Genomic DNA, 15,062 nt, shown 5'->3' with positions numbered 1-15,062 from the left:
TCTCTTGATGAATTCCTAATTTGTGTTATTAAATTTGTAGCCCTTTCATTTTAGCCAAAGAATGAAAAAACTTGGTGTTTTGATCCCCCTCTTGCAGTCAAAGCTTAGGAGAATTTTGCCTCCAATATATTTCTTCCCTCTGCAAAATCTCTTCAATTGAAGATTTAAGTCTTTTTGAAGCTTGTATGAGATGTCATTGATACCAAACTGAATAATTTCCTCATTGAGATTCCTTATCTATGATTCCACTTTTGCTCTTTGACTAAAAATATTTTTGAAGACTATGGAATTCCAAATTTTAATCTTAGCTTTGATCCATTGCATTTTTTTGCAGAACTGATACATTCTGGACTCATGGAAAAAAGGGAAATTAGTCCACCGTTCTGGAAGTAACAAAAGAAAAGTGACCTCTCGAAACCACAAATGTTCAAATTTGAAGGCCTGAATTGATTTGTGACTCCCCGAGAGAAAAGGAGCCAACAACTGAATAACAAAATGATCTGATCCAGTTAAAGGTAAAACCTAGGACTAAGGAAAACAAAATTTGGCAAGTCATATTGGGTTAACAAATAATTTGTCCAACTTAGCAATATGTAGGAACGCCCACCTAGTATTAGTCCAGGTTACATTTCCATTTAATGGCCAACAATCATTTACAACATTGTTGTTGACAAAATCATTAAAATCCTGCTTAGTTTTTAGAGGTGGAATAATACCTCCTGATTTGTCTCTCAAATACAAAATTACATTAAAATCTCTGGCAACTATGATAGGCATTTCAAGGAAGTTTGCTAAAGACACTAAAATAGAGTCCCATAATAGCTTCTTTCCTATTATTGAATTAGGACCATAGATTGAAAACAAATGAAAAGTTGCATTTGAAGAAAGAACTTCAACCTGAATGAAATAGGCTTTTATAAGCACAGAGGTAATCTTAACATTTTGGTCCCTCCACAAGACAATAATTCCACCTGAAGCACCAATTGATTGAGATGCCACATATTTCCTATTCTTCCACAACTTAAGAGGCTGATCTTGAGGTATATCTGAAAACTTAGTTTCTTGATTGATAACTATGTCTTCCCCACAACTATCAATTTGACACTTTATGAGGCGCCTTTTGTTAGGGGCATTTAAGCCCCTAACATTCCAAGAAACGATCTTCATATCTTGCCCAGAGAGCCCACACTCTCCTAGGGTGTAATTTATCATCCAAAGTAGACAAAATTCCTAATTGGACCTCCTCTTTAGTTTTTTTAGCCATCTTCTTTTTAGGAGGTCTACCAACTCTGCCTCTGGGTTTCTTAATAACCAGATCCTTTTTCGACCTAGTCTGAATAATAGTAGCTTTAGCAATCGAGAAATCTGTGACTAGAAATTATTTTGAGGAAGGAAGCAAAAGAGGACCTAAAATTGGCATTAAATCACACCCAGAGGAATTAATATTTGGCCAAACCCCCCAAAAATCATTATTATCATTACCTGAATGAGGGGATTCAAGGGAAAGACCTAAACCATGCAGAAAGTTTTCTGAATAAAATGCGCCCTTATACACTAGTTTTCCTTGAACTTCAAAGCCCTTAATATCAACACCACATAGGATTTTGAAAGAAAAGATGGGAAATGGAACGAGTGTCTTCAAAACTCTACATTGAAATGACAAAGAGAAAGGCCCTACTGAAATTGGCCATTGCAAATCAACCTCTTCATCAATGATTTTTGAATAGACCTTTAACAATTGGATCTCAATAATTTCATCAAGTTTCCCATCCAAAAAAATGGGTTTGAATCCCATTAAAGAATCTCTATTTGACTTCAAAATTGTTGAATGAGCTTTTGCAGTAAGCATGTGTGAGAGAGGACAACCTTGAGGTTGGGAGAAGAAGCCAAGATCTTCAAAGATTTTGAGGAAGGAGAAGAACCTTCACAAAATATCCCCATTAGAGGACTTCTGAGAAAACAATTCAGTCAGCTGAGATGATTAGTTTCCATTTGGAACATGACACATTGTGTAATGCCCCGCCAAGAACCCTAAAGGAAAACAACACAACTAGGCAACTAAAGGGTGAAATAAATTTTTTTAAAAGACTAAGTGCATTAACCATAACCATTGCACATTTAATAACACAACAAAAGTCTAACATATGATTTCCGAAGGGTTACCAATGAAGATTAATTCGTAGATTATATTAACACCATAGTTAATCCAATTGTCCATTTAATTAGATAAATTAAATGCTTAAGTTTAAAACTTCACATACATCTAAATTCCATAATGAAGAAATGAAAGTATTCCAATGTATCCAATTTCCATAAAATATTTTAACATACGATTAAAGCAACTGAAATAACATACATTCCACTGACATACTATTACAATATCCACAAATACATGGCTTCCAATAATGCCATAGATTACAAAGTTACAATATCAAGTTTACATAAAAGTCTGATACAATGACCACAGGGTCTCAATTGAACAATGATCTCGAACAAGAGCTGGTACATGAACCACGAACCAAGAACACCAACGAAGCCTTACTCGGCTTGAAGATACAATCCAGAACATCCGATGGGAAGTGGCACTACCACCCGACCATGTGATCCCGAAATGGAACCACCCCGCCGTGCTAGGAGATAGTAGAAAACCCTTAAGCAAACAAAGTAAGACAAGTACAAAAGAACTACATGACTCTGCAAACATCCATGTGACTCAACTCACAAAAATACTAGTGACTCTAAGGAGAGAGTGTCATCGCATGTCTTACATTGGATACCATGGTACAACCTCCATAGGTCCCGGCCCCCATCTTGGGTTTCTCCTGGTAACCTCTCCCGAGCCTCCGGTTCCAACTAAGTCTCATGCGGACCCTACCAATCCTTTCATGAAGACAAGGTGGTAAGTTTGCCATTCCAGGCCTTCTCGTAACATTATGAGCCCTGTACAAGCACTCACCTATGCACGAGGTACATTATCTTAATTAATATTTATTCTACCCACCGCCTAATATATTATTAGGTTATCACTTTTTAAGTGACTTCCGACGGGTTATCCTATCATCCACTTCAGGCACGGCCCCCGCTCGAAAGCCACTCTCTCTCATAGGACACTAACAGGAAATGTCTCTCTCTACAAGAACTCTATGGTGAAACAAACAACCATAACCAATCTTGACAAAGCATAGGTGAAGGATACACAATCACTAACCCAAGATTGACCATTTGGACAAAATACACAATGGTTCATATCAACAAGGTTATACAACAACACTTGACCAAGGAGACATAACAACATAGGACACAATGACAACTCAACTAGAATTGCAATAAAATTAAGCTTGACTGCAACCACCATTTACACAAGATCCTAATACAGGCAATCTTTTCTTAAAACAACCAAAAGCAAAAATTACTTGAAAATAAAGACTTTCTAGAAAATAAAGAAATACAACTATAATAATACAAATAAATCCATCTTGTCATTTGTCCAATAAAGAAATAGAAATAATTCTCCTAATGTATTTTCAAAATTAACAAATCTAAAAATTATAAGCTTTTCTGAAACATTCAAACTATAAAATGATTTTACATCTATAATATATATCAACTCATAACTAGTATTTAAATAACAGTTAAAATAATATAATAACCACCATAAAGAAAACATATCTAATATATAAATATATATAAATATATATAAATATGTATATATATATATATATATGTATATATATATTCATATATACATATATCTATTTATATACATATCATATAATATAACACACAAATTATTCTGTTTACCCAACCTCTGGGCACGAAACCCAAAATAGTACATCACAGTACGCACAGGTAAAAAAACCAATAATATAACAAAAAGTGTTAACACCCTGGACCTGGCACGGTAGCCCATGCTACCGTCGGTAGTACTGTGTACTACCGTCGGTAGCGGATGCTACCGTAGGTAGCCACTACCTAAAGTTATATATATATATATATATATATATATATATATATATATTTATTATAATTTTTTTTTTATATATATATATTAAAAAAAATGAAAATAATTTCCAAATCCATAAAAACCATTTAACAGAATTTACATAGAAATAAAATTTTCCTATTCAATAAAATTCATTCCCAGAATTTTATTTCAACTACTTTTTTTTTATAAAATTAGATAATCCAATAAATTTAATTCACAATTAAAGTTATTTCTAAAGAAATCACATAGATTTATTTAAAGGACTATCAGAACAAATCAAACCAGAGAGAATAATTTTTTTCATAATAATTTTCCCAATGTTCTCAAAATTAAATTACTCCCATACACTTAGAAAATTAACATCAGGCAAGAATTTTAATTCAAAACTTGAATTAACCAGAAGAGGGTTTTGAAACTGACAAATAATTTACAAACACATCATTCAGAGAAAAATAGAAATATTTTCTAAAAACCCACAATCAAAGAAGTCATCCAACCTAGTATAGCTTTCCTAGAAGAAATCTGTAGAAGAGCCAGGTAATCTTTTCAATAAGTTTCCAATAAATTTCTTCACCTAAATTCCTGATCTGTTTCCTGTGTGTCCTAAAACAATGACCTATTCCTCTTTTTAAACTAAAATTATCGGTTGAATATCTTTTTCCAAAAAAAGGACCTAAATTTAGTAATAAAAGCAATTTTATTTTCTTTTCCAATTTTCTAACAAAGGGATAAGTTAACATGCAATAATTAAAAATCATTTTTCTTTCTTTTCTTTTCTCATGCAAATTAATTAATTTTCTAAGTAAAGAAATTAAAGCAATATTTTAATTCTAATTAATTCTTTTATTCATTCAATTATTTATTCTTTTATTCTTTTATTTATTTATAATAATAAATACAATTAATTTAATTTATTTTTCCACAAAAACTTTAATAAAAATATATTTCTAATATCATGCAGCTTGCAACTTAATTTAATAATTTCTTTTAATTAACTAAATTTATAATCTCAATGCATAAACAATTCAACTATGAGATAATACCATAAATTTGATTAATTAATTAAAATCACTAAACAAATAATAGAGAAAATCAAAGCAAAGACTCATAAGAAGATCAAATGACAAAAATACGAAGGCCGAACAAACTGACAGGACGACCAACTGGCGACACTCACATGAGTGTAACTGAATAAAATAGGGTCAACTACTATCTCCTCCACTTCCATCGGAAAATATAAGGCACGCTCAGACCTGTGAAGCCAGGTGGAGACGATACCCCGTACCTACCCGGTACTTGTACCTACAATATCCTGCATCACCGAACCACACATGCATATATACAATATAGAAGACACGAAATACACACCGATGAAGGAGAATTGCAACGTTCCCTGTCTCACCGAAATGAGTGAAGGAAAATCGTCCCCTTGCATCCAATACACTCGCAGACACACAACATAAAATTCCACATTGCATAAATAAAGTAAAGTGTCAGTACATAGCAATAATCCATAAAAATGCCTTAAATCACAAGTACAGAAATACTGCAAATAAGTTATGCATCTTATATCTAGATAAAGCATGAAATAATGTCATATAATTCTGAAAACCACATCATGGTAATGTATCCACTGAAAGTAAACAATAATAAAATATGAGTCTAATGAGTTCCAACAAGTAGGGGTACTACACATTGAGGTTGAATGAGCTCTGCATAATAGAAGATTTGAAGTTTGATGGACTCACAAACTTTAGTTTCTGCCTCAATAGAGACAAAAAATTGAAATGTAAAATGACTCAAGTTTGTGGAGTGCATATCCACCATATTTCGACTATCAACTAGTACTTCTTGGGACTAAGATCCATACTTAGAAGAGATAACCAATTGTTTTGGAAAAGGCTTACATAGGCTAGCTAAAATACAAACCTGAACAATGCGATTTGTGAGTTCAAACATAATTAGATCATGCTTGATGAAGACGCCTAGCTGGTTTGCAAAATCCTCAATGAGTTCCAAATCCCTATACTCAAGAGGCAGTGAGGGGAAAGAGAGCCAAATAGGCATAAATTTTAAAACCGTTGTTTTAGGATTAAAATTTGACACCCAAGGCAGAGTGGACAACCCAAACCCTTCACAAAACTAGTCTTTCTTTTTATGAACCCTATCATGGGCATCCTTAGAAGAAAAAATTGCAATAAAAAATCCATCCCCATTATCTATAAAGAAAACATCATTGATCCCAGTCCACAACTCAAAAGACCATCTTCATAGAATAGAGATTTGAAAGGTCCTGTCGGGAAACTTACTAATAAGGTTCTATCCCTTAAGTGTGAAGTCTATGAGCACAAGGCATCATCAGGAAGACTCATTCTATAGAAACCCTCCTTATCATCTCTACCAGCGTTGGAAAGAATCAACATGGGCTCTTTGACAAGAGGCTAATCTGGTTTCTTTTGAACCCATACCTTAAGAGTCTGATGCTTGCCATTAGCAGATGCTCCATTATGAGAAACCATGGTGGTTGCATGTCCATTGTTATGTCTTCCTTGCAAGTAAAAATGAGTATTTGGTTTGAAGGAGGGTCCTAAATCAAAGGATTTGTTTTGATAAAAACCTTGATTGAGATGGACATTATTGAGAAATGAAATGAAGTAAGGAGCAGACAATCCAGAGTATTATTTGGAAATGTGGGAAAACCCTTGTCTGCCTCCCAACTAGATTGCTTTCTCCCATGAAACACCCTTGAGTTATTCAAAGGAATGGTATTTGAAAAAGTGAGTGGTTTGTTGATAGGTTACTGAGCAGACTTGTTCCTGATAAAGTATTGTTTCTAGTTCAAAGATTTTTGAAATTTTTTCCTCCCCAGGGCCAATCGCCATATGTAGAGCGACCTCTCCATAAATACATTTTTATCAACAAAGGTTAATCAGAGGTCAATAGAATTTATTGTTTTTGGGTTCATAATAAATGCATTTAAATTTTAACTAATAAGTAGATATTATTAAGAGTGTTGATCCAAATGTTAATATATAAGTAGGTATTTTTATTTTTGGTTTCATAAGAAATGTAGTTAAATGCTAACTAGTGGTATAGTGGTAGAGTGTATATCCAAATATTAATTAATAAGTAGATATTTTTAATGTAGTTGATCCTCAAATTTATTAAAATAGAGTATGGTAACTTGCATGTGCCAACTAAGATCATTGACTCAAGAGACCTAGAGAATGGTCTTATTTATTACGTCAAAGGTGTATTATACTTACATATCAGATGTAAAAGTGTTTGTCAATAAAAACTAGAAACATTTAATTTGATTTTTTTGTGACACCCCAATCTATTTGTGGAACAATTACTACGTATTGTTCCGGTTCACTTTCTTGCTATTATAAGGATATGAGAAGGAAACGATTGGACAAGGAAAGTATACCCAACACCTCTTACATGAATACTCATTCGTTTGACCTGTGCACAACTTATCCAGACTTATGGAACCAAATGTTGACTCATGACATACCGTTGACTCATAGATAGCCAAGTGCTTGACTCATAGATAGCCAAGTGCTGACTCATGACATACCATTGAATCATAGATAGCTTGGTTATGTCTCAACATGAAAATGAAAAAAATATTTATTTTCTTCTCTCAATTACTACCCACTCACCCACTTAGTTTAAATTCTATCTATGTTCATTATGCAATCATTTAACTTTATAATTATATCAATAATGATCTCAATCTAATATTATATAATGACATGACAATATAATACAAATAATAATGTAATATCAATAGAATTTCTTTTTGCTTTGGTCAAGAGTTTAATAGAAAGAAAATATATTAATATCTTAATAATAGTTTAATATTGATTACAATGTTCTAATATAATATTATTTAGAATATAAAATATAATTTTTTTAAGTAAATGAAAAATTATAATATTTTTCAATTTACTTAATAGATTTTATAATATCTTTCAATTTACTTAATAGATTTCTTTTTTGTTGCTTTGGTGAATAATTTAATAGAAATATAAAATATAATAATATCTTAATAATCATTTAATATTAATTATAATATCATAAGATAATACTATCTTAATAATAATTTAATATTAATTATAATATTAAAATATAATAATTTTTAAAGTAAATGAACAGATATAATATCTTTTGAATCTTCTAAAGACATGTATAGATAGGTATGTTAATATAACGTTGTACCTCTAAAGATATAGGTATAGATAGGTATGTTAATATAGGGTTGTACCAATAAAGATAAAGATAGGTATAGGTATGTTAATATAAGGTCGTAGGTATGCTAATTAGGTTCGATGTCTCATTTAGTAAAATAAAGGTAGGTTGATTGAGGCATCTCAAAGGAAACAAAATACCCTACTCTGCACAAAAAAATACACCCTTAAAATTGGGTTTGATTTAAACCTTATTTCAAGGAGGATCATTGAGGACGAGGCTCACTTATCTTGAGATTGTAAAGCCAAAAAAATATAGGGTTTTCATGACTCAAATTTTGGGCATGACAGATGGATACATCAGTTTCTGAAAAGAAAGACAATGTCACATAACATTTTTGAATACTAGGTGAACTCACAATGTTGGTTCCCACTTTTTGGTACATCTTGGTTTTTGCTGAAATCATACATTTTTTAGAAAATATAATGATTTAAGATTTAAGAGGTCCCATTTGAAGTAATTAATTGAAGAGAGTTAGATCAAAGGCTTTTAGATCAAAATTTCTTGGATAGACCCTCTCTACTTCTAAATCATACTTGTAATGGAGTTTCCTTTGCATCTATCAAATGCTGATAAAAAACCAATTTTACATTAGCTTTTGGGGGGTCAAATGAATTCATTTAGAAGTTTTGTATTTTTAAGTATTTAGTCCTTATCATAAGCTTTCCAAATAGTATATTTTTTAATACATTTAATTTCATTAATATATTTTTATTTTATTTCTTATGAATGTAGGTTTTTCACCAAGCATGAACTTCTTTGTTCAATGCGTTGGGAAAAAAAGTAAACTAATTCAAAAAAATTCTGAAAAATATCTATGCACTAGGTATTGATATTTTCTTGCTAACAAAAAACAAACAAACTGAATTTTGATATATATAGAACAAGTTATGTGTTCAAACATACACCTATATCTAAATTATAATTAGTCAGACTTCAAAACTTAATAAAATGAAAAATATTCAACATATCACTATCAAACCAACTACATGCCCTGAGTATTGATGTTACAAATCAAAATTCGAAAGAATTAAGTTTTTATCACTTATACAAAAAAAGTTATGCGTTTCAAGATGCACGTCACTCTTAAAAAATGTTGTTTGCTGTAAATAACTACTTTTTGAGGGAGATGGAAAAATCAATAAAATTTTATTAAAAAAAAATTGAAAAAAATATATTTAGAATCTACAAACAAGATGTTACAAATCACTAGTTTACATCATCTTCAAATTCTTAATGGTTTAAAAGTTATAGGTGTTTAAAAATGAAGGTGTTTTTCAAAATGTTCATCTAAGTGTCAAAGTTGGTCAAATAGTGGGAACCAGTATTGTAAGTTCACTCTACTCATATAAGAGGAATGCGTGCAACGTGTTGGTGCTCAAATCAACAGACTGGAAAATTCTATGAGTATGCCTTGCTCAATGATCAAATCTTTCAATTGATTTGGCCAACTAATAGAGTGAACCTTTTAAGGTTGCTAACTCCCTCACTTTAGGCTCTACAGAACCTAGGCAGGTGTACCTACACACCAACTGATCTTCTTACTTGGTGCTTTTTATAGATGATTTCACACTGTATCTTCTACTTCTGTTCTTATCTCAAAGTGGCATATATCTTTGGGATAAATCATCTTACTATTTTGATTACTTTAACTTCTCCTACTTTTTGATTCTCTTTTCTAACTGATTAACTTTCTTTAATCCAACTCCTACTTACTTCCTTCTAACTGTTTCTATTTTGAATCCTACTTATATCTCTTACTAGCATAAGAATGAAACTGAATATATGTGGATAAGTGATCTGAATTGAAAATTTGTATGTAACTAGACTAGTGCCTTATTTCTTTTGGGCAATAGAGTCATCCACTTGCAAACCCTATGTATAACTCTGAAAGACAATTTTTAAATCCTCCCTTGCATGGATTTGTCAATTACCCAAATCTTAATGTTACAATCAGATATCTTCAATTATAGTTAGTCTGATTGAATTTAACTCTCACAGAAAGACCAATCAGAATAAAATGCAAATAGTCGCATTTTGTCTCAGATGCACTATATTTTTCTAACTTGCAATTATGACATAAAATCTTGACACAAGGATGTAAGATAACAACCACTTGCTTCAAATTATTATAATAGAGAACTGATCTGAAGATGAAAGAATCCACAACACAATTTGAAAATAAAAGAACTGGTTCTTGTATTGCTCGAAAATATGTATTACAACAGTGATAATATCTTTACAGTATTATATATTACAAAATCTGATCTCACCTCCTAAAATCTCCAATGTTTTACATATAAATATCTTATATTAGGGTTACGTCCCTTTGATTCATCTGTCATGTCTTCTGGTTTGGCGCCTTTCTGTTTTGTCGCTACTGGAAACTGTCTGTCTTTTTCAGTTTTTTGGCATAGGTTATACCGATAAGTAACCACCAGCTTGATTTTGATCTTCAGGTTACCTATGCCAAACATGTCCTAGATGATACTTATTGGGATTGTTTTAACTATCGCGATACCAAAAAACTATATGCCCGACTTCACAGGTTATCTCAATGAAGATCTTCACCTTTGATTTTGCCTTTCGCTATAAGTTATTCTGATACAAGTATTTGGTCGAGAGTGCACTATCAGAGTTGTTGTTCCGATATCACTTCATGTACTCGCTTTCAGAATAGGTTGGACTGTCGGTTCATAGATGATCCATTATTTCGATCTCACTAGTTATACCGATAGAGGTACTACCTTCATTTTCTTTTATCGCCATAGGTTTTACCGATATCAGTTCATCGGTCATAATTGCATAATCGAGATAGCTCCCCTATGCCATTCTATTTATTCACCATCGGGATAGCTTTAGTAATCGAAACCCTATTGATGTGCTATATTCCGAGTCCATAAGTTATTCCGATATGCTTGCATAACGCTCTTTTTGTATTTTCTTTCGTCGGGATAACTTGCATCATCGAGATAACTTTTTGAACTTACCCGAGTCTCATATATTATTCTGACAAGACTTGCATCGACATGATATATCTCGAAATGTGTGCATCGGGATAGTTTACTTTGTCGGTATAGAAAAATACCGTTTGTCCGCCTTTGATAGCTATTTCGATAGACATCCACATGCTTGGTTCGGCATAGCTATACCAAAATAGCTATATCGGGATAGGTAGTTCTATCAGAATCACATAGAATCGTTATCTCGCCTAGGTGCATCAAACATCTTGTTCGGTATAACTATACTGATGTAATGCTTATCGGAATAGCTTGTTCTATCGAAATCTCATAGAATTGTTATTTTTCTTTTGTTAGTCATTTTGACGAGAATTCATGTTCGACATTGCTATCCCATGTTCATATTCGACACTGACACTGATTATTATATCAGGTTAGCTATCCCAATATCGGTATTTAACACTGACACTGATTATTATATCAGGTTAGCTATCCCAATATCGGTATTTAACAATGTTAGATTCTGATATACTAATCTTTCTTGGATCTGTCAAAATTTTTTTACATATCATTTGTCAATTTTTTTTTACAATATCAGGTTAGCTATCCCAATATCGGTATTTAACAATGTTAGATTCTGATATACTAATCTTTCTTGGATCTGTCAAAATTTTTTTACATATCATTTGTCAATTTTTTTTTACAATATCATTTGGACATAATGAAAACAATATAACACATTTCACCATTTTAAACACAAAAGCTTGGTGATCATATCAGGAGTATTGGAGTATTAAGGTGTATTCCTGAGTATTGGAGTATATTGGAGTATTAAGGTGTATTCCTGAGTATTGGAGTATTTGTTGAGTATTGGAGTATTTGTTATGAGTATTTGTTGAGTATTGGAGTATTTGTTATGAAATTTAGGGTTCCAACACAACGAGAACAATAAGTCCTTTGTGTTTGGTTCGACAAACAAAACCATCGGGTAAAAGTTGTGAAAGGTCTGTATCCGGCTTGGGAGACAAGGTAATCAACTTTAATTGTTCTCCCTTATCTGCTACTTCTGCAACAACGAATGCTGAAATGAAAATGTATAAATGGATGGAAGGCCATGAAGCAAATGCAAATGAATTCGTAAAATTTTCTTAGCATTTGTTACATGCAGAGGTGATCCCATCTAATATTTTAATTCTAAGTTAAAATCATTTGGTCTTAGTTTCTCGAGTTTCAAGTCTCACAGGTCAATATGATGAATATAGGTCATATTAGCGAAGCCCAGTATGATGAATCGGTTGATTTAAATCCTTGATTCTCTGATTGGGTAATCAGAGAAAGAATCTACGCTACATTTGTTTCACTGGTTTGCTTTACAACAACTAGTTGATAATAATAATAATAATAATAATAATAATGCTGTTGGTGTTTTTCCTTATAATACTGCTCAAAAACACATAATTATATTCAGTAATAAGACATATAGTGAGTAATTGAGAGACATCACAGCATTGAAACATAGAGATCCTCTTCATTGAAGCCTGGAGCGGATTTTACATATCTTAAGAATAAACAAAAACCACCTCGCCTTCAGCTCTACTTTTGGAACTGCACACGATGATGTGCCCACAATTCCTCAACAACAAAACACTAAAGACTTAGCAGAGGCGATACAACTTTTATTTAAGTCTGTACATACATACTACTAACCATAGATACTCTTCTACCAAATATTTCCTGGCATGAAAATGCCTGCCAACACAAACAACAACAACAAGCCCAAATGTCAATTTACACAATTGAAATAAACCAAACTATGAAAATGGGAAAAAAGCTCAGAAAAGAACAAGCTGTAAAGATCTTTACCGTGTCGTTGAATGTTGCAGCGGCCTGGTGTAGTGTTGCAGCGAGAAGGGAGTTCTCTGGCTCTCTCCAGTATTTCTTGTTGGCGTCCTCCCCCTTGCCTACCTCCCTGGTTGAAGTTTTCTCCCTCTCCCTGCTCCTGCTCTTGCTCTTGGTCGAACACTCGCTGAATGGCGTCGCAACGGCACTGCTGAGGCATCTGCCGCAGCTCTTCGCAGCACCTGCGTGGGGGCTGCCCCTGCTGGCCCTGGCCATGCTCAGACTGCCCCCTCATGAAATTTCTGCACTCAGACAGCCTCTGCGGATCACACTGCTGCTGCCTCCCCTGGTTCTCCTCCTCACACTCTGCCATTGCCACTGTGAGGGAGATGAGGACTAATACGGCCGTCACCACCCATTTCGTCGATTGCTGCTTCATTTTGGGGAAAATTCAAATTGTGTTGGAAATATTCTCAAATGGGGTAGTGGAAGATCTGTCCGTGGAGAAACAGGGGAGAAGGAGAAGGGTATAAGTAGGGAGGGGAGGGGAGGACGTAGCTTTGTTTGCATGGAAGACATGCAGGTGGGCGTGGAGCACGTAAGTGAATCTTGCATGCTGGCAACTGGCGGCTGGGATAGTGGGCAGCTAAGCAGCATGCGGCGTCCAGACAGCGCAGGTAGATGCCATGAGCAGAGCTTTTACCAGCCTTTTTTTATTACAAAGCTTACGGCATTTGGGTTTTAATTTGTGATTTATTATGTAGATTTTCCAGCCAATGATGAATTTTTGGGAGTAACAATTTCGATGAGCTCATCTTAGAAACAGAGATTCCATCCCCACGACGGGACAGTGTAGAACAACAAAAGGATGTACTCGAGTTCAGCCACGTTAATAAAACTGAACATCGTAACGATCCATCCAGATCGCTTCCATATGATGATGGCCGTGGTAATAGATCTGTCAATGAAAAAGCATGCTATGTCTTTTACAAATTGGTGTTACAGATGTTCTCTATCGCAATAAGTTTGTTCACACTCACATGATCAAAATTAGATCTAAGTAAGCTAATGGTTTTTTAGTATTGAATTTTGTTATTATGTATACATTGTGTACTATGGAGGATTTATACAATCCACTTGTGAAAATGCCTTAGCAAATGCTTGTTGCATGGAATGTCATACGTGGAGGTTACGTATAGAATGACATGTTGGAGAATACATATGAAGTGTTTCATTCTTCTTGTGAATCACTGAATTGGCTGTATAGTAGTTTAACATTTTAATGATACTAAATGGTAATGCGTAGGTTGGAATCTTTGTTTCATCTTATAGTATTAAGAGGTCTTGATTGTAGATGAATTTGTGCGAGGATTATCTTTTTAGTTTACAAATTATTAGTGATAATATACAAATATTGATGGGCAGAGAGTCACACTCTATTTAATAGATTGGCTTTAGCTAATGTGACATTGAGGTAATGTATCTTCATTTGGTTATAAATGTAAACAATAGGTCTTAGTTGGATGATATTGGTATTCTTAATGGTTTATTGGCTAGTAGACAAAAATTATGGAGATGTTTCATTTTGAGAAGGTCTTATGTCAATTTGGGCTTCATCAAACCATAGCTTGAATGATAATGATGAGTGAGATGATATTTTTGAATTTATGGTAGGAGATGACATGGGGCAGCCCTAGATTTCTAGGTATAGCGTGATTGGGGAGGGTTCCTTCATTATTCATTAGACCCTCTCAAGGAACCACCGATAGCTAGGAGAGATGATGCATAGGCTCTAAGTGTCACTATTAACCCTCTCTAATAGTTCCTAGTCAATGAGGAGTTGCAGGATGGTGAGGAGGAGTTGTAGGATGGTGAGCATGGTATAATGTAATGATTTTGTCAAATTTGACTCTTATGGTTTTTCATGTGAATAATGATAATCATGATATGAAAGAAGTTTTGCAAATTGGGTTTCATTGATTTCTTTGATCATTGAGCATCTCACCTAAGGTGTCCTAATTATG

At 33.5% G+C, this 15,062-nt stretch overlaps 1 protein-coding gene across 1 annotated transcript; it reads right to left on the bottom strand.

Moving 5' to 3' along the window:
• Positions 1-12,707: 12,707 nt before the first annotated feature.
• Positions 12,708-13,565, bottom strand: LOC131043022 (2S albumin-like cysteine protease inhibitor). The gene is made up of 2 exons (XM_057976378.2): positions 13,063-13,565; positions 12,708-12,948 (listed from the first exon to the last, which is right to left on the bottom strand). The coding sequence occupies exons 1-2, from the start codon at positions 13,475-13,477 to the stop codon at positions 12,920-12,922; spliced, it is 444 nt and encodes a 147-aa protein (XP_057832361.2). The 5' UTR covers positions 13,478-13,565; the 3' UTR covers positions 12,708-12,919.
• Positions 13,566-15,062: the final 1,497 nt, after the last annotated feature.

The sequence above is a fragment of the Cryptomeria japonica genome, chromosome 6 (assembly GCF_030272615.1).
Source record: "Cryptomeria japonica chromosome 6, Sugi_1.0, whole genome shotgun sequence".
NCBI lineage: Eukaryota > Viridiplantae > Streptophyta > Pinopsida > Cupressales > Cupressaceae > Cryptomeria > Cryptomeria japonica.
The sequence above is the reverse complement of the archived record's forward strand: the minus strand, read 5'-3'. Positions and strand labels throughout refer to the sequence as shown.